General features: G+C 42.4%; 2 protein-coding genes across 6 annotated transcripts in view; one reads left to right on the forward strand and one right to left on the reverse strand.

Annotated features, from left to right (window-relative positions):
- Positions 1-16,823, forward strand: part of PHYHIPL (phytanoyl-CoA 2-hydroxylase interacting protein like) — a 51,315-nt gene extending 34,492 nt beyond the window's left edge. The window contains exons 3-5 of the mRNA XM_006132124.4: positions 4,237-4,411; positions 6,239-6,356; positions 14,798-16,823. Of these exons, the coding sequence (XP_006132186.1) occupies positions 4,237-4,411; positions 6,239-6,356; positions 14,798-15,332 (828 nt within the window). The 3' untranslated portion in view covers positions 15,333-16,823. The remainder of the gene's footprint in view (positions 1-4,236; positions 4,412-6,238; positions 6,357-14,797) is intronic.
- The window catches only part of FAM13C (family with sequence similarity 13 member C), a 188,888-nt gene continuing 167,213 nt past the window's right edge, over positions 4,303-25,977 (reverse strand). For 2 of the 5 annotated variants that reach the window (XM_075934856.1, XM_075934853.1), the window contains 3 exons: positions 23,200-23,399; positions 20,214-20,315; positions 18,240-18,429 (listed from right to left, as the gene is read on the reverse strand). In XM_075934856.1, coding sequence (XP_075790971.1) covers positions 18,306-18,429; positions 20,214-20,315; positions 23,200-23,399 — 426 coding nt within the window. In that variant the 3' untranslated portion in view covers positions 18,240-18,305. Of the gene's footprint in view, positions 4,440-18,239; positions 18,451-20,213; positions 20,316-23,199; positions 23,400-25,977 lie in introns of those variants that run through there. The other 3 variants (XM_075934855.1, XM_075934854.1, XM_075934852.1) reach the window with 3 other exon arrangements.

Consider the following 25,977-nt stretch of genomic DNA (forward strand, 5'->3'; position numbering starts at 1 on the left):
ATTATTGCTAATATAAAAACAAACAGAAAATAAATAATTTTTCTTAATTGAAACGCTTTCCAAGTTTGTTTATGGGTCATGCAGAAACAAAACCTTTGCTTTCATCTGTATTAGGGATGTTAAATATAGTTTAATCAACTAAACTAGTCCCAGATGCTGTGATTCTGCTTTTTAATGTATTAAGAGCCCGTAGGCTCTTAATACATTTAAAGGGCTAAAGTGCAGCAGGGGGAACCCAGCGTGAGCCAGAAATCAGCTGGCCTGGTTCATGCTGGGTCCCCCTTGCTGAGCTTCTGATTTTTAAATCTATTAACAGTCAGCAGGCTCTTAATACTTTCACAAAGCAGAGTCGCAGCATCTGGGATTGAGTGCAAGTTGGGAATCAGCTGATTCCTGGCTCGTGCCTAGTTCCCGCTACTCCCTTGCCCCCTCAGGAGACAGTGCTGGAGGGAACCGGCTTTTAAGCAACTAGTTGAGGAACTAGTCGACTATTCAATAAGCTTTTGCTTATTGGATAGTTGACTAGTCAACTAGTCGCTTATATCCCTGGTTTATACTTGGATGAAGCTAGATTAATTTAAAATGTCCACTGTTCATGTGGCAGCAACCATTTTAAGATGCTATGGTTCCCATCTGCCACCCACTCCTCCTCCCCCATATACAAGGAATGCCTTCCACACTCCATCCCAATTTCATAGAATCATAGAATCACAGAGCTGGAAGAGACCTCAGGGAGGTCATTAAATCCAGTCCCCTGCTGAAGGCAGGACCAATCCCAACTAAATCAACCCAGCTAGGGCTTTGTCAAGCCAAGACTTAAAACATAAAAACCTCTAGGGATGGAGATTCCACCCCCTCCCTAGGTAACCCATTCCAGTGCTTCACCACCCTCCTAGGGAAATAGTTTTTCCTTATATCCAACCTAGATCTCTCCCACTGTAATTTGCTTCCATCTCCCACACCACAAGGAGACTATTGTGACAAAACCATCACCACTACCTCTTCCTGCCTGCCCTCGCCCCCAGGACAACTAGTCAATGTCTCTGATCTCTTTTAATCATATCACGTTGATACAATGCAGCCCTCATTTACAGCCATCCCATGTGAAAGCAACCATTCCACCCATTTCCTTAGGCAGGGATTCTCTCCCAGCAGTTTCTCAAATGCACATTCTCTTACCACAGACTCTCCTCCCAGAATGACAGCCTTTGCAGCTTTTAATCAATGAATACTGACAGGCACTATTTGCTATTCTAATGAATGGATAATTGTGAATACATCACAACTCTTTTTAATTTGGTAATCTTGTAATAAAAATAATAGTAATTCTAAAATTACCTGTATGTTCTAAAGCATGCTGTTATTCATATTTCACACACTATTAAGCTTGCTTACACCCTAATAGGGAATAGAAGATTACCATTATGTTAATCAATACATTCCATTTTAATATTGTTGCACACATTTTGTTCCCAAGATCAAGGCTTCTGCAGGGTTTTGAAGGATGCAGAAATCAGCTCTGTTTCCTGCAAAATACTGGCAAGGAAACCTGGCATATCATCTACTCCCTCATAGCCAGATCTAAGCTGAAGTCTTCAATGTTGCAGAGGTCAAGCATTTCAGCCTCTTGTGAGCATTCCCAACTGGAATTGGAGCATTCCTAACTCCATCTTTGATATCAGCACAATGGGCTCTGAATCTCTGGCACAACAAAACAATGGGGGGGGGGGGGGGGGGAGGAAATAGAAACCAGAAGACTACAGTGATAGACACAAAGCTTACAACACAAATTCCACTTATTGTCATGCATTTGCTTTTCCCAGGTGTTGTTTTTAAACAGGTTTGTTGTGATAAAAGATAGGAAACAAAGAGTAGGAATGAACAGTCAGTTTTCAGTATGGATAGAGGTAAGTAGTAGTGTCCCGCAGGGGTCTGTACTGGTCCCAATCCTATTGCACATATTCATAAATGATCTGGAGAAAGGGTAACAGAGAGGTGGCAACATTCGCAAATGATAGTAATCTGTTCAAGATAGTTAAGACCAAACTATGAAGAACTTCAAAAGGATCTCACAGAACTGGGTGACTTGGCAACAAAATGGCAAATGAATTTTAATGCTGATAAACGCAAAGTAATGTATGCTTGAAAACATAATCACAATTATACATGTGAAATGATGGGGACTCAATTAGCTATTACCACTCAACAGAGAAAGATTGGAGTCAGAGTGGATAAAACATCTTTTCAATGTTCAACAGAGGAGACTAAGGTGGTGGTGGGGGGAGTATTATAGAGGTCTATAAAATCATGAATGGAGTGGAGAAAGTAAATAAGGAAAAGTTACTTGTTCCCATAACATAAGAACTAGGGAGTCACCAAATGAAATTAATAGGTAGCAAATTTAAAACAAAGAAAAGCAAATTTTTCTTTCCCCAGCACACAATCAACGTGCGGAACTCCTTTCCAGAGAATGTTGTAAAGACCAGGACTTTAACAGGGTTCAAAAAAGAATTAGATAAATTCATGGAGAAGAGATCCACCAATGTCTGTTAGTCAAGATGGGTAGGATTGGTGTCCATAGCCTTTGTTAAAAGCTGGGAATGAGTGACAGGTGAGGGAACACTTGATGATTGTCCATTTTATTAATTTCTTCTGGGGCACCTGGCATTGGCCACTGTCAGAGGACAGACTACTGGGCTAGATGGACCTTTGGTCTGCCAGTATGGTAATCCTTATTTTCCTTATGATATATTTGACACATGAAGCACTGGTTTTGAAATATTTAGGCTGCGCTGTCTTAATTTTGTGCTGAGCTATGTGAAAGACTATTCTTCTTTCATGCTGGTGTCAATCAACACTGAAGTCAGTGAAATTATATTTAGAGACCCAGTAAGCTTATGTTTTAATGGCCTTAACATTTCCTTAGCAGCATAGTGTATCGTAATCAAATTATAGTCCTAATCCCACAGGCTTGCATGTTTAAATACAAATTGATCTCCTTGAGCTATTACGTGGTTCTCAACAGTGTATGAGGCACTCTTCCAGGGTATATGTCAACTCATCTAGCTATTTGTCTAGTTTTGCAACAGGCCATATAAAAAGCACCAGCAAACTCAGTATAAGCTAAAATTTCATGCGGCCTTTTTGTACTGCATTATATACTATACACTGAAATGTAAGTATAATATTTATATTCCAGTTGATTTATTTTATAAGTGCATAGTCAAATAATCAATAATCTAAATAATCAATTTTGAGTAGTAGTGTATACAAAGTAAGTGTAAAGATACACTTGCATTTTTATATCTGATTTTGCAAACAAGTATTTTAAGTGAGGTAAACCTTGCAGGGGATAGTCATGACAAAATCAGACTCCAGAAAGGGGCATAGTCTTGAAAGGTTAAGAACCACTAATCCAGTGGTCACCAACCTGTAAATTGGGATCTACTGGTAGATCATGGAACCTTTGATCAGATGATCCTGACAGGTTTGGCTGGGAGGCTATCAAGTGCCACTCCTTTATCTGCCCCTCTCAGCACGGCCATGCTCTTCCTGCCCTCTGCCTTGGAACTGCCCCTCACCCCCAGGAACATCCTGCTTGCTGTTCTCCTCCAGCCCCAGTTCTGAACTCCTCCTGCACCCCCAAACCCCAGCCCTAGCCCTGAGTCCCCCTGCATCCAAACTCTCTCCCAGAGCCTGCCCCCTCCTGCACCTCAACTCCCTGCCCCAGGCTCAGCTCAGAGCCCCTCCCACACTCCAAAACCTTTAGCCCAAGATCAGTGTCTGCATCCCCCTTCCCCACACTCCAACCCTCTGCTCTCAGCCTGATAAAAGTGAGGGAGGATGGAGTGAGCAGGGGCAGGGGCTCAGAAAAGGGGCAGGAAGGAGGCGGGGCAAGGGTGTTTGTGTTTGAGGCAGATCCTGGATTGTACTTAAATTCGAAAAGTGATCTCATGCCTAAAAAGGTTGGAGACTACTGCACTAATCTATAGTGCTACAGGTAATAATATTCTATAATCATATAGCCCCAATATTAAAAGCATGTGTTTAGATAAAGGCTAAATCTCACTTCCTTTCCTTATGTGTGTCATCTGGTTAACATCACTGTGGTACTCATGTGAGAATAGTTAGTAGAAGTTGGGCCTGGGGGGTTTAAATAAGGTTATTGACATTCATGACCCTAAAATTATAGGACTTTCTGAATATAGCATGATCAAACTTTTTTTATTTCATTAGGATGTACCTACTAAACTGGTTGCAAAAGCTGTTCCGCTCCCTATGACAGTTCGTGGACACTGGTTCTTGAGCCCAAGAACAGAATATACAGTTGCAGTGCAGACAGCATCAAAGCAAGTAGATGGTGATTACGTTGTTTCTGAGTGGAGTGAAATCATAGAGTTTTGTACAGCAGGTAAGATTGCTGGTAAAAGATACAGCATCTAAAGAAAGAAAAAAAACAAGCATGCTGTGCAGTTAGCTTCTGTCTACATCACATAATAATCAGGACCAGTCCCACATGGTAATGTAAGGGGTGGTTTAGGTGGCTTACTTTCTGTTTAAAATGTGTAATGAAACCAGGACTGCTCTCTTGTTGGGATGTGGGAAGGAAGATACACAGAGACCCAGGCCTCTCCTACACTCAGACACTGTCCTTCTAGCATAGCTGTTGTGGCAAGGACCCCTCTTTCCCTAGCCAGTGTTTGGACCGGCAGCCTCCTCTCTTTGTCAGGGGTTGGGCTTGCAGCTGGCATGTGGAGTAGGGAGCCCTGCCCCTCTTCCTGGAACTCCTTTCCCTGCTCTCTCTAGCTCTGTAAGGGTATGTCTAGACTGCATCCCTCTGTCAGCAGAGGGATGCAGATTAGGAAGGTCAACATTGCAAATGAGGCAGGGATTTAAATATCCCGTGCCTAATTTGCATAAAAATGACCGCTGTGTTTTGCTGACTCAGCACTTTGTCGGCAAAAAGCAGCAGTCCAGAGGGGGATCTGTCGAGAAAGAAAGCCTTTTTCGACAGTTCCCTTATGCCTCCTGCAAGGAGGTTTACAAGATCTGCTGCTTTTTGCCAACAACGTGCTGAGTCAGCAAAAAGTGGTGGCCATTTTTATGCAAATTAGGTGCTGGATATTTAAATCCCTGCCTCATTTGCAATGTCGACCTGCCTAGTCTGCATCCCTCTGCCGACAGAGGGATGCAGTCCAGACATACCCTAACTGCTAGTACTTTGTGTCAAACTTTTGCTCTCCATCTCACCTCCCAGCCTCTCACTCTCTCCTCCACCTTCTAACTGGGGAGATTTTTAAAGGCCTCCAGCAGGCCTGAAGTGGAGTCAGCCAGTCCCAATCTGCCTGGGCCAGCTCCCTGCCAGCTTCTCCTAATTGCCCTGAAGCCCTCTACCTCTAATTAGCATGCCTTTTGGTCTGCCTTTCCCTTACACGGTAGCAGCCCTGTGGGCTGACCTTATCACACTGTATACAAAGCAGGCAGTGCACAGACCATTAGCAGTTGGCCAAACAATGCACCTGGTGGCAGTCTAGGTGATCAAAACTGAATAAAACTGAAGGAGTGCCATTCTTGCATCTGTCTTCAGCCTCAAGTAGCTACGCAGTTTCCTGAAAGCACTCCATGTGCTTCTGTTCAGCATGCAGCAAGGTTCTCAAGGCTGTTGCTTGTGGAAAGCCTCAGAGCACCACCACCTCCACCTCACCTTGTCCTGCACTCCAGTGATTTGGCTTCTATATTACTTGAACACAGCTTCATTGTGATGAGATTCACCCTAGTGCACAGGCCAGCCTGTACTCCTCATTACAAATTGTAATGAGTCCTTGTGCTAAATGCACTGGAGTGAGTTTAACCCTGCATCGGTTGGGCAGTATCAGAGCCCTCATATTGCCTCTGTGGTAATGTATTGTGATACTAGGTCATAGTCACATGGGGAGTAGGGAGCATTTTTTTAAGGGAAAAGCACATTAGTAGGAGATAATGCTATCAAGCCCTTGTAAAAATTGCATCTAGTTTTGTTCATCAAGTCATGAGGAGTAGTGTAACCTGGTGGATGGGGATTCTGTTCCTAGGACTGCCACTTACGGGTAGTGTCACTTTGGGGCAAACTTTTACGCTTTAATGCCTGTGTCCCAAAAATCTTTCTCTGTGCCTCTCTGCTTTATACAAAAAATCAAAATACTGTTAGACTGTGATTGTTGTGTTTCTTTTTTACTAGCAGATAATCTTTTCTTCACAGATTATTCAAAAGTTCATCTAACACAGCTTTTGGAAAAAGCTGAAGTGATTGCAGGACGTATGCTTAAGCTTTCTGTTTTTTATCGGAATCAGCACAAAGAATACTTTGATTATATCAGGTAAGAAACAGCACGGTAAAATGGTTTTCCCGCATTAAGATAGTACAGTAAAACTCCAATAGCCCGGCATCCAATAGTCCGGCACTCCTGATAGTCCGGCATCAAAATGGCAAGAGCCTAGTGAGTGAGCTTCAGCAAAAAATGAGTCACAAGATAACAGCGGCAGCATCTGAACTGAGCAAAAAGGGTAAAAGAGGCTTAAAAAAACTAAAACATTACAGTATACTGTATACAGTATATGCAATAAAAAGGATTAAGAACACTTTATATACAGTATATAATGTATACAGTATATATATATATATATATATATATATATATAACCATCTTATAGTACCTCCTGATAGTCTGGCATATCTGATAATCCGGCACCACCTAGGTCCCATAGGTTCCGGATTATTGGAAGTCTGCTGTAAATCCAGTGAAGTATTAAAATACAATGCAACATAAATATATATATGTGAAGAAGCATGCTGCAATTTTACAACAAAAAGTCTATGCACTAAATTCCAGTTCAAGAATAAAAATGACATGTATGTAAACAATTTAGCACTGAATGGGAATGGGAAATAAGTTTGCTTTTTGGAGTAAAAACAGTATTTTCACAATGCTTGTTGTAATGGAGTTTCAATCTGAGTAAGCCTCTAGCCTCCATCCTAATCTAAATACTAAGTAAAAATAATGATGATGATTGATGATGTACAAGAAATTAAATGAGACTTCTAAAGATAAGGAGTGCACAATTTTGTGCATGCAAGTACTTGGTGTATACATATGTCTCTCAAATTTGCATATGCACATTAAGTAATCAAGCATATGCAGCCTGAATACTGGCATTTAAAGTCAGATCCAAAGAGAAACATAGGCATTGAAATGGCTCCTGGCTTGGGCCTTGCAGGTGTGTTGGATAGAAGCACCTACTCTGGAGGTCCTGCAGAAGCTAAAGCACCTGCTCCCCTAGTCTAAGTTGGCTGTGCACATCCACATTGGCAGAAACCCAGGTGCAGAAGGATTGTTAATGGTGGAAACACGAATTCATAGGGATTTCAGGTGCCTCCAGGGTTGGGTGGCAGCTTAGCAGGGGGGTTGAGGTCACAGTGGTGCCTACGTGTTGGACATGTATGCCTAGCGACTTAGGTGCCTAAGTCTTTTTTGTGGCTCTCTCCCTTAGGGTATGTCTACACTACAAAGTTAGTTCGAACTAACGGACGTTAGTTCGAACTAACTTTAATAGGTGCTACACTAGCGCTCCGCTAGTTCGAATTTGAATCGAACTAGCGGAGCGCTTAGTTCGAACTAGGTAAACCTCATTTTACGAGGACTAACGCCTAGTTCGAACTAGCTAGTTCGAACTAAGGGCTGTGTAGCCCTTTAGTTCGAACTAGTGGGAGGCTAGCCCTCCCCAGGTTTCCCTGGTGGCCACTCTGGCCAACACCAGGGAAACTCTATGCCCCCCTCCCAGCCCCGGACCCCTTAAAGGGGCACGGGCTGGCTACGGTGCCCGTGCCAGGTGCAAGCCTGCCAGCACCCAGCTAGCAGACCCTGCACCTGGCACGGCACAGAGCCACCCACCCGATGCCCCCCAGCCCACCCCCTCTTGCCGGGACCAGGCTGGCGGCTCCCGGGAGCTTCCCCTGGACTGCAAGAGGCGGGCACCTTCCTGGGCTAGTGCGGACATCGTGGACCTCGTCCACGATCTCCGCACTAGGCACAGGAAAGTGGCCGTCTAGGGCAGGAGAGCTGCCAGCCTGGCCACCCAGGACCAGGTGTGCATGAAAATCAAGGGGGTCCACTGAGACCCCCGACACTGAGCCCTGAGCTTACAATGGCCGTCCTGGGTCAGACCAAAGGTTCATCTAGCCCAGTAGCCTGTCTGCCAACAGCGGCCAACCCTAGGGACCCTGGAGGGGATGGACCGAAGACAATGACCAAGCCATTTGTCTCGTGCCATCCCTCTCCAGTCTTCCACAAACTTTGGGCAGGGACTCCACTCCTACCCCCTGGCTAATAGGACTCCATGGACCCAACCTCCATCACTTTATCTCACTTCCCTTTAAACTCTGTTCTAGTTCTAGCCTTCACAGCCTCCTGCAGCAAGGAGTTCCACAGGTTAACTATTTGCTTTGTCAACAACAACTTTCTCTTACTAGTTTCAAGCCTGCTACCCATTCCTTTCCTTTGGTGTCCTCTAGTCCTTCTTGATGGGAACTCAGGAAGAACTTTTCTGAATGCACCCTCTCCACCCAACCCCTGCTTTTAGAGACCTCTATCCTGTCCCCCCTCCATCTCCTCTTTTCTAAGCTGAACAGTCCCAGTCTCTGTAGCCTTTCTTCATCTGGGACCTGTTCCCAACCCCTGATCATGTTAGTTGCCCTCCCCTCTCCCAGCCTTTCTCTTCCCCTCTCCCACCTCCTTTTCCCAGTCTCCCCCAGTTTTGTTCAATAAAGACAGAGTCAATGTTGGAAGAAACGTTATCTTTATTTTGTACATCAATAAGAAGGGGGGCTAGGGAAGGGTAAGTGGAAGGAGGTGAGGGAGGAATGGGGTACGTGCCCCCGATGGGGAGGACTGGGCTGGCTCTGCGGGCTTCTGGGGGTGGAAGCTCTCCTGCAGCCCCCCAATTGCCCCCTCTCCCCAGATGGCAGCCTGCGGCAAGTGCAGCCGGTCTGATGGCCGAGTGGTGTGATGTGCCCAGTGTGGGCACTCAGGGCACTCCAAGCCAGAACTTCTTTGCAAGAGGGGCACCCCTTAGAACTGTGTGTCCGGGGTGGGGGTCGGGACCCTTTAAGCGCAGCCCTCGGCTAGCCTGAGACAGCATCTCCACGCTCTAAGTCCTCCTCTGATGCCCTGCCGGCACTGCTTCCGGCCATCCTTAAGCCCTGTTCAGAGTCCACTCAATGTGGACTTACTAGTTCGAACTAGCAAAACGCTAGTTCGAACTAGTTTTTAGTTCTAGATGCGTTAGTTCGAACTAGCTTAGTTCGAATTAACTAATTCGAACTAAGTTAGTTCGAACTAGCGCTGTAGTGTAGACGTACCCTTACTGACTTTTGAATTAAGGATGATAAAGAGCAGTTATTTGGCTAATCGTGTGGTTGATACAATTTGTATCAACTACACAATTAGTCAATAAATGAGCTGCTCTGCAGAGCAGGGGTATTTCCAGGAGTCTACTCAAGCCGGGACTGATCAGTCTCTGGTCATGCCGGCTCTATACCGCTGCAGCTCTGCACTTAAAATGCAGAGGCACAGTGGTCCCCACAAGTCGGAACTGCTCAGTCCCAGCTCATGCTGGGTCCAGCAGCCCCTGTTCATGGCTGCGGAGAGAGGCTGCTACCAGTGCAGCTTCGCAGCAGCCTCTCCTGTCCTCCTCCCTCCCCCTGAAACCTCTGATAGAGACACTGGGGGAGGTGCAGGTGGCCCCCTTTTAAGCCAGCTCCCCACAATACTGGCTCCTGCCCCTCTCCCCACTGCCTCTCATGCAGAGACAGCAAGGGAGGGGGAAACGAGTAGTTGAGTACTCTGCTCGACTACTCAATAAGCACAAGTCGATTACTCACATCCCTATTTTGAATGCCTTATTGTGCAACCCTAAAAGTCTCTTAACATGGGTTTTAACTTCCACCCATGCAGTGTATCTACATATTTTCCAGATTAGTGCTGAAGATAAAAGCTAGATAGTCAAAATATAGATGACATCACCCCAAAGGTAAAGCTCAGGAGACTGAACAGGAAACTGTCTTAGGAAAAGCACTATGCAATGACTCCGCTAGGAATACTCTTCTAGAAAACTGGTCTGGAATATCCATTGCCATCACTAAGAAATGCAGCAGAACTCTGGTTTTGCACTGTCTTACAGAATTGGAGTTCTGATTACTGCCTGTAAAGTTGTGTAAACAGGCTTTTTTTTCTACACTTCAGCCTATGTTAAGCCTGCTTCAACAATGCATGCCTTTAAGTTTTACTCAAGTCTAATTCAGTTTGAGAGAAGTAACACTTTCATTAAACAGGAGCAGCTCTGTGTTGGATTGGGACTTTGAGTCCTGGAATAAGAGCACATCATTCTTTTGGAATGCCCAGGCTTACCCGGTCCTTATAGCTACCGGGTAGGTCACGTCTTTCCTAGCTCACAGTGCATGTGCATTTGAGTTCACAGAATTTTGCTCTGATGGTAGCCATTCATAGGTAGGGCCCCTCAAAATTCATGGTAATGAAAAACACACCATGGACCATGAAATCTGTTCTTTTGTGTGCTTTTAACCCTTTATCATACAGATTTCATGGGGGAGGCCAGCATTTCTCACACTTGGGGTCCTGACTGAAAAGGGAGTCGCAGGGCACAAAATTATTTTAGGGAGGTTGAGGAATTTCCACCCTTGCTTCTGCACTGACTTCAGAGCTGGATAGCTAAAGAACGGTGGTTGTAGGCTGAGCACCATACCATGACACCCTTACTTCTGTGCTCTTGGTGGTGGCAGCTTAGCCTTCAGAGCTGGGCTCCTGGCCAGCAGCTGCCACTCTCCAATTGCCCAGGTCTGAATGCAGCACCGCCATTAGCAGCCGCACAAAAGTGAAGGTAGCAGTAATGCAACCCCCTTCCTCACTGCTCCTTTTTGGGTCAGGAACCCTACGATTACACCACCAGGAAATTTCAGATGTAAATAGCTGAAATCATGAAATGTACAATTTTTAAAATCTTAAAACTGTAAAAAATTGATCCAAATGGACTGTGAATTTGATAGGGCTTATTCATAGCTGTACTTTTGGATTTCCTCCACACAAAGAAGTCCTTGTGGCTGCACTACTCAAGTGACAGCCTTCTAACTTTTCTTTATTCTATATGTTTTTGGTTTGCATAAGATTCTAGCCTGAGCTAGTTTTTCCTCTTATTAAGAAACTAGCTAACTAGCCCATCATAAAACGGGATTTTCAGGTCTCTCCTCCATGTCCTATTCCCTTTCTATCTTGGTCTTCTCTCCTGAGCCTCCAGTCTCTCGCTCCGTCTCTCTTTCTCTCCCCTCCTCCTACCTCCTTCCCCCCTCTCTCTCTCAGCTCTCCTCCATCTCCTGCCTCTCTCTCCGTCTCTTTCTCTTCTTCTCCCCCTCGTGCCTCTCACTCTCTTTCTCTTCTTCTCCCCCTCCTGCATGGGGAGCGCGGAGCCCAAACGGCTGTTTGCGCCGCTTGCTCCCACACGGCAGCCCAGCTGAACAGCTGCCTATAAGCCCCCTGCACCATTTTCCTTCACCCCAGCACTGATCCTGCAGTCTCCCAGTTGTCCTCCTCCTCCCCCTTGTTCCCCCGCCATCCCCTTGGCTAGGGTCTGTTCATGGCCATGGGGCGGGGCCTGACCGTGTACGTCACTGCCTCACCCCCCTTCGCCTCCCACCGTGGCGCTCGGCTGAGTTCTGCGCCGCTTAGCCGGGCCACCAGGGTGGAGCCCAAACAGCTGCTTGCTCTGCTTGCTTCTCCACGGCGGCCCAGCTGAGGGGCGCAGAAGTCAACTGAGCACCACGGTGGGAGGCAACAGCGCTCCCCAGAGGCAACAAGTGATGCTACAACGTTACAGAGTCACAGACAATGGGCTACTAGATATATGATTACCTTCATAAAGTGAAATAAAACCTGATTCTAATTTAATGCATGGCTTGCTGTTAGAATACATGAAGATGTTTGGATGTTACAAGAAACAGGCAAGTTGTGGGTCTTCCAGTTTGCTAAAAATGTCTAGCCAGAAAGGTGCTATATTGTGCTCATGACTAAGCTGTTGGTGGCCACAAAACCTGGCAGTAACATTTGTAACCGTTCACTCTAACTAGCATTCCTTGCCTCAAAGTGTTGGTTTCCTTATCATTCAGAAGCTCTCTGATTGTGTAATAATCAGTCCTGCAAAAATGAGGTATATTTAAGACTAGCAAGCAAGGGTTCTAATGGCTGATAAAGAAAAGTTATTTATTAGTTCCCATAATAGAAGAACTAGAGGACACCAAATGAAATTAATGGCCAGCAGGTTTAAAACTAATAAAAGAAAGTTCTCCTTCACACAGTGTGTTGTCAACCTGTGGAACTCCTTGCCAGAGGAGGCGGTGAAGGCTAGGACTATAATAGAGTTTAAAGAGAAGCTGGATAAATTCATGGAGGTTAGGTCCATAAAAGGCTATTAGCCAGGGGATAAAATGGTGTCCTTGGCCTCTGTTTGTCAGAGGCTGGAGAGGGATGGCAGGAGACAAATCGCTTGATCATTGTCTTCGGTCAACCCTCTCTGGGGTACCTGGTGCTGGCCACTGTCGGTAGACAGGATACTGGGCTAGATGGACCTTTGGTCTGACCCAGTACGGCCATTCTTATGTTCTTATGTTCTTATGTAACTAGGGCCATGGGCTGGCAGCAGCATGGCAGCAGCCTGGCTGGGGTGGCAGTGGGGGAGGTAGAAGTGGGGAGTGGCTGGGGCAGTAGTAGAGCTAGGAGCACTTAGGAACAGATGGTTGGGGAGCTGGTGGCAGGTGACCTTCCCTGGTCAGGAAAATTCCCTCATTTGGGACTGGTCAGATCCTGAGGGCGCTGGACCAGGAAGGTCCCACCTGTATTGTGTTTGCCTGGCTGAAAACAAAATTTTCTAACAAAGTCTGCTTTATTGAAATTAAACCTTTCTAAATGACATGGGGAACAAACAGGAATAGCTGTTGTACAGGGAAACTTACTGACCTTTGCAAGTGGTGTTAAGGTACTAACACATCAGGTTGGTCAGTTTTGTTCGTATGCTGAGCATGCGCAATGAAACGTGTTCTTTATAGCACATAGGAATTAGATCTTCACTTGCTATCACCAGCCTGTGAAACGACTCACATAGATCAGAATGTAATGCATCACAGTATCAGATGATGGGCTAAATTGAGCACGGCATGTATAGCACAAGCAGTTTCTGCTGGTGAATTATTGTTGGAAAGCTTTCTGAAAAACATCTTTTAAGCCTGGTCAATTTGCATGAATGGAGAATAGTAATTTAGCATACCAGATAGATGACAAGCGTACTGTGAAATATAAAGATGGAGATGGATATGAGACCTACGATGTGTTGAGAATTAATCGTTTACAACTCAGGTAGAAAACAGAAAAAGAAATCAGTCATGGCTTTGACAAGAGAAGTGGTAAGTTCAGTAAAACATATTTTCTAAATAGGAAGGTGCTGACGATTTATTGCACTTTGAAAGCATTTAGGCAAACAAAGTATGAGATATGCTCAACATATTTTATTAGGGTGTATAATTCCTTTTAACCAGTTAAACATTATGTTTAATAGGTCAACTGCTAAAACAGAGGCAACCCCTCCTCCTCCTCCCGCTGCGAGTAGGGGCTGCACTGGACAGGCTGGTGTGCCCTCACCTGCAACATGCTGCTCCATCCAGGCCAGGTCTGCCATGGACAGAGACTTTTCCAGCTGGGCTGAAGTGTCGCCCCCCCCCATGGCTCCATGGTGTGTGGGGAGCTGCTCCAGCCCTCGCAGGTCAACAATTCATAACCCTAGTTTTTATGTGTGCGTACATGCATGCACACACACACACACAAACACACACAGAATCTGTGCACTTCAAATGTTGACTTGCAATGAAATGTTTGGGTTTGTGTAACTTTGGTTTTACGACTACAACTGAAAGAATCAAATTATATCTCATCTTGGGTCTAGACCCACTTCCACTGAAATAGACGGCAGACAAATTGGACCATGTCTTAGTAATATGGAGCAGCAGATTTTATTAGAAGAAAATGGAATGGGGTCCTACTGGGGAATCCTCTCCTCAAACTTACTAGAATGAAACTATCATCTTTACCACTTCCTCTCCAGAGCTGCCAGGCAGAACTCCACAGTGCTTGTACGGAGCTCTCCTAGCATTCAAAATCTGTGAAGATCTGTTTAAATAAAACTCACAGAAAGAGAGAGAGATTTTCTGTGTTTCAGTCCCTGTTACTTCAGTTATTCCTGACTGTGTAAGGAGCGGAGTGGCAGCAGATAAGAGGGCAAGGGAATTCCTACATCCCCCTATCATAGAGGCACTGGAAAATAGAAAGGGGAACTAACCATCATGTGAATGTGTGCATCAGCCACTGGAAACATTCAAGGATATTGCAGCATGGTTGGGTTTATTTATTACTTTTAATCTAGACTTAAAATCTCATTATTGTTACAACTTCTGAGGTGGGTTTTTTCTTAATTGTTTTGCTTCTTTAGCCACAAAACTTATCGCCAAAAACAAAGGAAAACAATTCTGTCACCCTGGTCATGCCTTCGTTTATTTGGTTTTGCTTTCCCTTAAAAATGTCATGGTGTTAAACTTATTTTTCAATTGACTAACTTCTCTTTATGTCCCTTGTGACATGATGGCAGTCTTATAAGTAGCCAAACTTGTACTCTTCACTACAAAATAAACAATGATATTCATTTTTAGAGAGCAACATGGAAATGCAATGCAGCCTTCTGTCAAGGATAACAGTGGTAGCCATGGCTCTCCAATCAGTGGGAAGCTGGAAGGCATCTTCTTTAGCTGCAACACTGAGTTTAACACGGGAAAGCCACCACAAGATTCACCTTATGGAAGATACAGGTTTGAGATTGCAGCTGAAAAACTTTTCAATCCAAATACTAACTTGTACTTTGGGGACTTCTATTGCATGTACACAGCTTATCACTATGTCATTCTTGTTATTGCCCCCGTTGGCTCACCAGGAGATGAATTCTGTAAACTGCGCCTTCCTCAGCTAAATTCAAAGGATAATAAATTTCTGACCTGCACCGAAGAAGATGGCATCATGGTTTATCACCATGCCCAGGATGTTATTTTAGAAGTAATTTACACTGATCCTGTGGATCTTTCCCTTGGCACAGTTGCAGAAATTACTGGTCATCAGTTAATGAGCTTGTCTACTGCAAATGCAAAGAAAGATCCCAGTTGCAAGACCTGCAACATCAGTGTTGGACGTTAATCCTCCTCTCTCTCCCCTCTCCCCTCCTTAGGAGCCTTTGAACCTCTGTTGTCCATTTCCATAGTCAGATGGTCTCTTCAGAAGCATGCACATGACACTACCACCAAAAGCAAACACCAGTTTTTCAAATTCATTAATAGCATTTTTAGAATAACTTCCTTCCTTTCCTTCTGTTCCCCTAATGCTTTAAACTATTAGAAGTCCTGGATTTTCTTTCTGACAACATTTATACCTAGATGCTGCAATTTTGTTTGTCTGATCATTCCTGGCCAAACATAACAAAACCTATATAAACTGCTTTAGCAAAATAAAAATAATGGCTTATAACTGTGTTTAAATATGCATTTATTTTAATCTACTGAACAAACACTGGAATAACTGCAAACAGCATGAAAGGTTGTAGATGCAGCATGACTTAAATCTCAAGGCCTAGAAATGTCAGCACTTCCAACTTGTTGTTTGACAGTGTTATTTATATTAGCTAACTGGGGAAAAATGGTGTTTAAACATAATAAATATAATAGAAAAATATTTTATTTGTACTGTTGTATAAAATATTATACAATCATATAGAATATATAGAATACATTTTAATAGCAATTGTATACATATGTCATGAAATCATTTCTCCTTATCAAAGATGTAGTTTGTAAACCTCAAATAGTTGTGTATCTGTTCCTGTCGCTCTTAGAATACTTTAATTAAAACAGATTTACAAAGGAAATCATCCTGATTCATAAAAGTTATAAATTGTCAAGTCAATACAGTGAAACAGCAAATCTTAGAAATAAAAAAAATTCCACATTGTGTAGTGGTTGCACTTTTTCCTCCAAGCTGTTTGAAAATGTGTACTACTTAAAATCATGCTGAAGCATTACATATAATACAAATACCAATGTGTTGGTACAGAATAGACTTTAGAAAATGAACGCTTCCCTAAGATGGTAAAACAGGTGGCTTATGTGAAGTTAATACAAAATGGCAATTTAAATAAAACACTAAACGTTATGCAACATATCTCCTTTTTAAGCTCTTCCTTCATGTTTGGGTTAGACATTTCCTAATTATCCCAGCTATTGATTTGTAATGAAAAGTACAAAATGCTGACAATCCTGTGAAAAACTGCACTTCACACAGAAATGATCTATCACAAGAGTGAGGAAAATCTCTTCACATTACAAAATAAGGTGTGCTGAAGGATGCATAATTCCAATGGAAAAATATTTTTATAGTCTTATTTTTAGGAAATAAAAAGGCCAGAGTTCTTCATCTCACAACCATGATGTTCAGTTATATATATCTATCCAAAATATCTTGTCAGAATGCAATAAACTATTCTCATCATTATTTGAATATAGACATCTAACACAGGAAATACTGCAACATTTTACAAGGTGCATGCTTCCAAACAAACTTTGCTTTGGTAGTCAGAAAAGCAAAATTTTATAGCATCAAGCAAAATAAAGTGCTAAGTTTAATACAGAACTAAAATTTATTTTACTGAATTTTATTTATGGTACTATAAAAGCACTGCCCACCATATTTAACAGACCAGCACCTAGGGTACATCTAGACTACAGGTTTTTGTTGACAGAGGCTTTACTGATACTGTTGACAAAGCCTCTGTTGAAAGAGTGTCTAGACTACAGCCAGTTCTGTTGACAAAGCAAGCCACTTTTTCGACAGAGAGTCTAAACGCTTTCTTTTGAAAATGCACTGTGTGGATGCAATAGCGCCTTTTTTCAACATAACTCTGTCAAAAAAAGGCGTTATTCCTCGTAGAATGAAGTTTACCGCTGTCGACAAAACTGCCGCATTCTGTCGACTTACTGTCAACGGAACTCAGCGGTAGTGTAGACGCAGGTATAGTTTTGTCAACAAAAGTCCACTTTTGTCAACAAAACCTTGTAGTCTAGACACACCCTTAGTGCCTTTACATTTTCTTCTACTATCCTTTGGCAAACCTGAACCAAGAATTCCTTCCCTATCCACTGTTGCTTTGCTAAATCATAGAATTATAGGGTTTGAAGAGAGCTCAGGAGGTCATTAAGGCCAACCACCTGCTAAACGCAGGAACAACCCCCACTAAATCATCTTAGCCAGGGCTTTGTCATGCCAAGACTTAAAAACCTCTAGGGATGGAGATTCCACTACCTCTCTAGGGAAACCCATTCCAGTGCTTTACCACCCTACTAGGGAAATAGTTTTCCCTAATATCCTATCTAAATCTCCCCCAATGCAACTTGAGATCATTGCTCCTCATTCTGACATCTGTCACCACTGAGAACAGCCTCTCTCCATCCTCTTTGGAACCCCCTTCAGGTAATTGAAGGCTGCCATCAAATAGACTTTTTTTCATTTGCAAAATAACATGATTGCATTTGGCAGTTATTTTACCATTTTATTTTTTCTTCAGAAACCTCAATTTACTCATCTCCAAAAATTCAGGGCCAAATTTTATCCGCGTTTATGCATTTCCACTCCTCTTTGAAGCCAAAAGGAATTACACCTATGTATCTAAGGGTAGAATTCAGTCTAGTCTACAGGTTGTGAGTTAACATATGATGAAGTAAGTTGTTTTGCCTACCAAAATAGTGAATTAAGCTGCTTTTAAGTGAGATAGAGTGCTGGATTTCCGGTTATTTTTATAGCGTGGAAGGTATTTCCTAACAGTTTATAAATTTTAAGGTTAAAATGGGTTAGGCTGAAGGCCTATTTTACAGTGTCCATTTAACTTCCAACATTATCATTGTGCACGTCAAGGCTTCTCCAAAAGGAAAAAATACCATTCACTCACTCCCATTTACCTACTCTGACACATTGTCATCCTCTCCTATTCTCAGCTAATAAGATTATTAAAGTGCATCAGATTCTCAGTGTGTCTAATAACGGTGCAGAAAAATCCAGACCTGTACAATTCTTTTAGTTTGTTTGGGTTTTTCTAGCAATCACTAGCAGTGCATTTCATTGAGTTCAAATTGTTTTACAGACATCGTGCTTACTGATGAGAACCTCTAAGAGCCTGAGTTTGGCTTTTGTGTGCTTGTATTCAGAGTACTCTTCAGCCATGGGGATACGATCTTCCTTTTGTGGAGTCCTGAAAGAGTCAAAGAGTGATCTGTCATTTTATGACAGAAGAAAAATGGGTTTTAAAATGATTTCTGCTGTGATTTTTTTAATATTTGTTTCTAATTTTAGATGCCAATAGACATATGAAAAGATCACACTATGGTGAAGTCAGATTATAGGAATGACCATGAAAACACTGAATTCTAAGATTTAGATTATACAAGGTAATCACATTTCTTGTCACTGTGTAAGTCATAATTACTTAACTCCCAAATATACAATATGTTGTTGTACTGTATTATGGAACAAATGAATACTAGGGTACTATAATATAGTTTTCTTTTGGAACCATATATTGACATGCTCCAATACCCAGAGAAAATACATGGAAAAGTTCCTACTCATCCAAAGGGCACTGGATTTGAATTCGCAGAATCAGAGACCATACAAGTGCTTTCTGCTGATTTTCATCATAATAAGAAATCATTCCGACCTATCTAAAATCACTCAAGGAGTTAAAGCTGTTTTTATTCAGGAAGTGTCATGACTTCAGTAGCATTTAAGCAGATTTAGCAACTGAAATAGTAGGGGTTTGTCTACACTAGCCCCCTAGTTCGATTTAGGGAGGCTAATAAGGGTGACCGAAATTGCAAATGAAGCGCTGGATTTAAATATCCCACCCTTCATTAGCATGTTCCTGGCCAGTTGCCATTTTAGAAATTGACTAGCCCGAAGTAACTGCCCGCGTCTACACGCGGCAGTGAAACGGGATTCCAAATTAAAGCCCTAAATCGAATTATCTGGTAAACCTCATTGCAGGAGGAATAACAGCTAATTCGATTTAGGGCTTTAATTCAGAATCCCGTTTCACTGCCTCGTGTAGACGCAGGCAGTTACTTCGGGCTAGTCAATTTCTAAAATGGTGACCAGTCGGGAACATGCTAATGAAGTGCAGGATATTTAAATCCCGTGCTTCATTTGCAATTTTGGTCGCCCTCATTAGCCTCCCTAGCTTGAACTATGGGGCTAATGTAGACATACCCTAAGAGTAGTATTGGGATGTGAATATGTGAGGGGGTCATATTTTTGAAAATTAGAATTTCACCTTGTTTTAGGTATAATTTGAAATTTACTAATAAACTCCCAAATAAACAAAATAGAAAAAACTTCATCAAGAAGGTCTCTGTTAAAAACAACAGCAACAAAATGGCTCCTTCTCTGCTCACAGGTGCAGAGCTTCCAGCCACCAATATACCTGTCTTGGTAAAAAGTCTCCAGGAAAGTGACATTTCAGCAGCGCATTTATCAAAAAACACTGTCATTCTCAATCTGCAAATGAATTCTGTAAGCCACGGGGCTCTAATAGTTCATGCACGGCACACACAGCTGCTGCTGGGCTACCCCAATCCCTGACTAAGAGTTACATTGCTAATTCTGAAGAAAGCCCAGGGAAGGACGTTTCTGGACTGAGCCTCTGACAGAGTTCCCTGTGGATCTTCAAGGGGTGGCTTTGTCCCCTCAGAGGATTTGTTATGCGGGTCACCCTAAACATGGAAGAACTTCAAGATTCTGCACAGATCCTGGAGGAATTGTCAGAGCAAAAAATAAGCTCCATGAAGACCTGATGCTTTCACGGTGCTCCCAGCAGTTCCCTTCCATTCATGGGCAGTAGGTACCTTGTGTTTTCAGAGTTCCAAAAAATAACAGTTCTTTGCCTAGTCCAATTACTGCAGGTAAGTTCCTGCTGCTAAGAATGTTTCTTACTGGAAATATAAAAATCTGCTCAAAATATATGAAAGAGGTTTTATTTACCTTCCTGTTTGTTTTAAAAACTGTTCCTCAAATTCTCGGAGAGCTTTGCGCAGCCTTTTCTTGTCAGCTCTTGTTTCTCTGAGATGTTCAAGTAGCACAGGCCTACAGGGGAAATAGAGGAAGCTGAAGCCTTTAAGGACTTGGAAATAGTTAAAACATTAGGGCTGGATGTGGCCCTTGAATATGCACATAGTGACAAGTGTGTCCATTCATCTGAGTTCTGAATTAGACCTGTTAAATTCAAGGTGTCCTAAAATTGTCTTACCAAGACCGATTATAATAGCGCATTATAACACAACACCACAAGTATAAATCTGCAGTGTGTTTTCTTGCCTTTGGTGCCATTCACATTCCTCTAATAAAGAAAATGCAAAGAATCTATGGAAGAAAGCAATAAAACACTCTGGCCCTAATCCTGTGGGAACCCTTAGTTCTAGGTGGAGTTCATGGTGCTCAGCATCTCCTAGAAAACTTGTCACCATGCAATCTCTGGCCTCTAAGTAACAGAGGGTATACATGATTAGCCACATAGGACCTGATCCTGAAATCACTTTCCACCAATAGCAGTGCTCTTTATTGTGTCAGTGGCACTGCACTCTGCAGTAAGAACTAAGCTGGCCAGTAGTTGTGGGATAAAAATACTGTTTCATAATAATGTGATGCACTGAGAAATCTCAGCAACATTGCTTCATGCTGCATCATTTACACAGTGGGAGTTCCACAGTACAAAGATTCTGTCTATCTTTGTGCACTTGATAGAATGGAACAGACTTTGTTCATGTATATGGTTCGCTGTTGTTAATGAAAACACATGAGAAATATAAGGAATAGTATAAGCTATGAGATCATATCCATTCCTAGGGTGTGTTTTCATGAGTGAGCCCCAGCGCTGAATGACACGTGTCCCCATAATTGAATAGCCTGACCATTTTCTGTCCTTTTCACAGAAACACAAAACATAACAAGATTACAAAGCACTGTTTGTGTCATTGTTTGGAGTTCGTTGATACCCTTGTGGATAGCAATAATTTTATTTGATGAATAATAGATATGTAGCCATGTTAGTCTGGTCTAGCTGAAAGAACACATATTCCTGCTCATCCAGAAATATAATTTATGCTATCATGTGCCGGCAATGTCCATCTGCTATGTACATTAGACAAACATCTCAGACACTTCGCCAAAGAATCAATGCCCACAAAACAGATATTAGACAGGATCACAAAGAAAAAACAGTTTCTTGCCGTTTCAACCAGAAAGGGCATTGTCTCAATGACTTGATTACCTGCATCCTGCTTCAAAGACCTTTTAACACCAGACTTGAAAGAGAATCCTCTGAACTGTCATTCATGCTTAAATTTGACACTTTACACCTAGGTCTTAACAAGGACCCTAATTACCTTACCCATTACAAAGATAGCTTCCCCAATTATCACCTCTAATATCATTAGCTCACAGACATTTACCTCCCCCCCCACCCCAATTCCCCTTCTGTTCTGAAATTTGATTTATCCTTTTCATATGTATTCATTTTTTTGATTGTATCCTTTGGTATATATGATCATGTCAATTTTCTTCCACAATTTGATCTGAGGAAGTGGGTCTGGCCCACGAAAACTCATCACCTAATAAACCATCTTGTTAGTCTTTAAAGTGCTACACAGTCCTGTTTTTTATTTGATGAAGATATTGATTGACTTATGTTAACATGGTGAAAATACATGAACAATTCTATTATGCCAGACTATAAATTAAAATTATTCTTGCAATTACTGTATATTTTATAAATGGGATAATATGATTCAGATTCTTCAGGTGAATAGGTGTCCTCTTTCACACCTGTGACACTACACTTGTCCAATGTGAAATGTAACCAATGGAACTGCAATATATAAATGAAAACAAATTAGCCTGGTTGGTCAAGCCACCATTAATATTAATGTCTCTTCATCCAAAGTGTCTTCTTCCACAAGAGCCTTTTAAGAAACTAAGTGGATAAATATCTAAACTTCCTGACACAAATATGTAAATGGACAAATCATTTATACCAGGTCATCATGTGGTGTCTACCTATTTGCAGATTTCTTAGGGTATGTCTACACTAGCTCATTAGTTCGAGCTAGGTAGGCAAATGAGGGCAACCGGAGTTGCAAATGAAGCCTGGGATTTAAATATCCCGGGATTCATTTGCATGTTCTCGGGCGCTGCCATTTTTAAATCCCCCTTAGTCCGAACTAACAAAACTAACTGCCCACGGCTAGAAGCGACAGTTAAACGTTAATTCGAACTAACTACTTAGTTCGAATTAACTGTTACTCCTCATTCCATGAGGAATAACAGTAAGGAGTTAGTTCAAATTAACGTTTAACTGCCACATCTAGCCGTGGGCAGTTAGTTCGGACTAAGGGGGATTTAAAAATAGTGGCGCCTGGGAACATGCAAATGAAGCCCGGGATATTTAAATCCCGGACTTCATTTGCAACTCCGGTTGCCCTCATTTGCCTACCTAGCTCTAACTAATGAGCTAGTGTAGACATACCCTTATATATTTATAATCCCTTGTTTCTCTCTTTGCAGACTTAGGCAGTTCTCTAGTACTGAAATCCACAGGTATTGATTAAATAAATATCCCCTCTCTACTTTCTCTCACAAAAAGGAAATAACTCAAACCTTCGATCTAGAGCAGGGGTGGGGAACCTAAGGTCTGGAGGCTGGATCCATCCCCCAGCTTGCCTGTATCCAACCCCTGAGGCTCAGGGCTTCCCACAGCATTGGGGAGCCCACGCTAGTGAGGGCTGGGATGTTTCTCTCTCACTTGTGTGCAGCCACTGACTGATTTTTCTGTGAGACAGTGGCCCTGACCCAAAACAGGTTCCACACTCCTGGACTAAAGCTTCCTTACCACTGGAAATTTGACAGTAAGTACAGATCATGTTGTGACTAGAAAATGTGTTTTTGATGCATTAAGAAAAATTGCAATACTCACATTGTGGCCTCATGTAAATTGGACAGAGATAGGGCTGGTTGTTTGATTGACTTTTTTTCATCCAGAGGTGAAACAAATGTTGGCTCATTCTCCTCATCTGCATAACACAGATTGGCATCCACATGAAGGTTAGATGCTGGAGCGGATGATAATTCATGGCTGCTTTGAGAATGGTCTTCATCTGAATCTTCTTCCTCCTGCTTGTAATAGGTAATGCCATTCTTAAATTAGCTGTCTAAATCTTATTATTTGTTGAAAATATATGAATATTAAAATGAATAGCTAGACATACTTTGGGTATGTCTACACTAGCTCGTTAATTCGAGCTAGGTAGGCAAATGAGGTGACCGGAATTGCAAATGAAGCCCGGGATTTAAATATCCCCGGCTTTATTTGCATGTTCCCGTCCGGTTGCCATTTTTAAATTTCACTAGCCCGAACTCACTGCCGTGGAATGAGGAGTAACAGTTAATTCAAACTAAGGACTTAGTTCGAATTAATGTTTCACTGCCGCGTGTAGCCGAGCGGCAGTGAGTTCGGGCTAGTGACATTTCAAAATGGCGACCGGACAGGAACATGCAAATAAAGCCCGGGATATTTAAATCCCGGGCTTCATTTGCAACTCCAGTCGCCTCATTTGCCTACCTAGCTCGAATTAACAAGCTAGTGTAGACATACCCTTTGAGATTTCTCACTACAGCTTTTGAGGGGATAAATTTCTTTGTACAGTATTACTTGCCATGACTCAATGTGGCAGAATCTGGCCCTTACTTCCATTAGCAGCTCTTCTAATTATTTCCTGTTTATTATTCAGATAACTAAAAGTTTGCAATCACATATTTTAAATAGGATTTAGGGCACAATTCTGAAACCCTTACTCATTACATTAGTCCTGTTGAAATGAATTAAACTCCTCACATGAATAAGGTTTGCATTGAGGGAGTCCTTTCATTTAATACTACATAAAATAAACTTGAACCATTTAGTTCTAACAGTGCTCATAAATTAAAGCTATAATATTCATAAAAAATAATTTCAGAGGCATTTTTAAGGTTACAAATGCTGTTAATAATGAAAAAAGAATGACAGTGTTATAACATATTTAAGGTTATACCACAGCACAAGAACATGGCTATGTAAATAGTATTTTCTTTCATAGTGATGAGACAAATGATTTACAAAGCTTGAGAATCTGCTACCACAGTTTACATTCAATGGCATCCCATTCTGCAGAGAGTGCTACTAAAATAAATGGGGGAATTTATCAAGTCCAACCCCCTGCCCAAAGCAGGACCAACCCTAACTAAATCATCCCAGCCAGGGCTTTGTCAAGACAGGACCCAAAAGCTTCTAAGGATGGAGATTCCATCACTTTCCTCAGTAACCCATTCTAGAGCTTCACCATCCTCTTAGAAACATAGTTTTTCCTAATATCCAACTTACATCTCCCCCACTGTAACTTGAGACCATTGCTCCTCATTCTGCCATCTGTCACCACTCAGAACAGCCTTTCTCCCTCCTCTTTGGAATGCCTCCCCCACTTCAGGTAGTTAAAAACTGCTATTAAATCCCCTCTCAATCATCTCTTCTGGAGACTAAACAAAACTAAACAAGCCCATATCCCTCAGCTTCCCCTCAGAAAGCATGTCCCCAGCCCCCTAATCATTTTTGTTGCTCTCTGCTGGCTGAACTCTCTCCACTAAGTCCACATCCCTTCTGTAATGGGGGAGGGGGGGCGGAACCCAGAATTGGACGCAATACTCTAGACATGGCCTCACCAGTACCGAATAAATGGGAATAATCACTTCCCTAAATCTGCTGGCAATGCTCCTCCTAATGCAACCTAATATGCCATTAGTAATAGAAATGTAGCCGTGTTAGTCTGGTGCAGCTGAAGCAAAATGCAGGACAATGTAGCACTTTAAAACCTAACAAGATGGTTTATTAGATGATGAGCATTCGTGGGCCAGACCCACTTCCTCAGATCAAATAGTGGAAGAAAATAGTCACAACCATATATACCAAAGGATACAATTAAAAAAAATGAACAAATATGAAAAGGACAAATCACATTTCAGAACAGGAGGGGAATGCAGGAGGGGGAAGGAAGGTAAGTGTCTGTTGGGGTCTTTGGGTAAGGTAGTTGGGGTCTTTCTTAACCCATTACAAAGATAACTTCCCCAATTATCACCTCTAATACCATTAGCTCACAGACATCTACCTTTCCCCACCTCTAATATCATTAACTCACAGACACTTACCTTCCTCCCCCCCCCCCCCCCCCGCATCCCCCTTCTGTTCTGAAATGTGATTTGTCCTTTTCATATGTGTTCATTTTTTTTAATTGTATCCTTTGGTATATATGGTTGTGACTATTTTCTTCCACTATTTGATCTGAGGAAGTGGGTCTGGCCCACGAAAGCTCATCATCTAATAAACCATCTTGTTAGTCTTTAAAGTGCTACATAGTCCTGCTTTTAAAATGCCATTAGCCTTCTTGGCTACAAGGGCACCCCCTTGACTCATATACAGCTTCTCATCCTCTAGAATCCCCAAGGCCTTTTCTGCTGAACTGCTATCTAGCCAGTCAGTCCCCAGCCTGTAACAATGATTGGGATTCTTCTGTTCCAAGTCCAACAAGTGTCCTTGTTGATCCTCATTAGATTTCTTTTGGCCCAAACCTGCAATTTCTCTATGTCACTCTGGACCCTATCTCTACCCTCTAACATATCTATCTCTTCCCTTGGCTTAGTGTAATCTGCAGACTTGCTGAGGGTG

Source organism: Pelodiscus sinensis, chromosome 8 (genome assembly GCF_049634645.1).
Source record: "Pelodiscus sinensis isolate JC-2024 chromosome 8, ASM4963464v1, whole genome shotgun sequence".
NCBI lineage: Eukaryota > Metazoa > Chordata > Testudines > Trionychidae > Pelodiscus > Pelodiscus sinensis.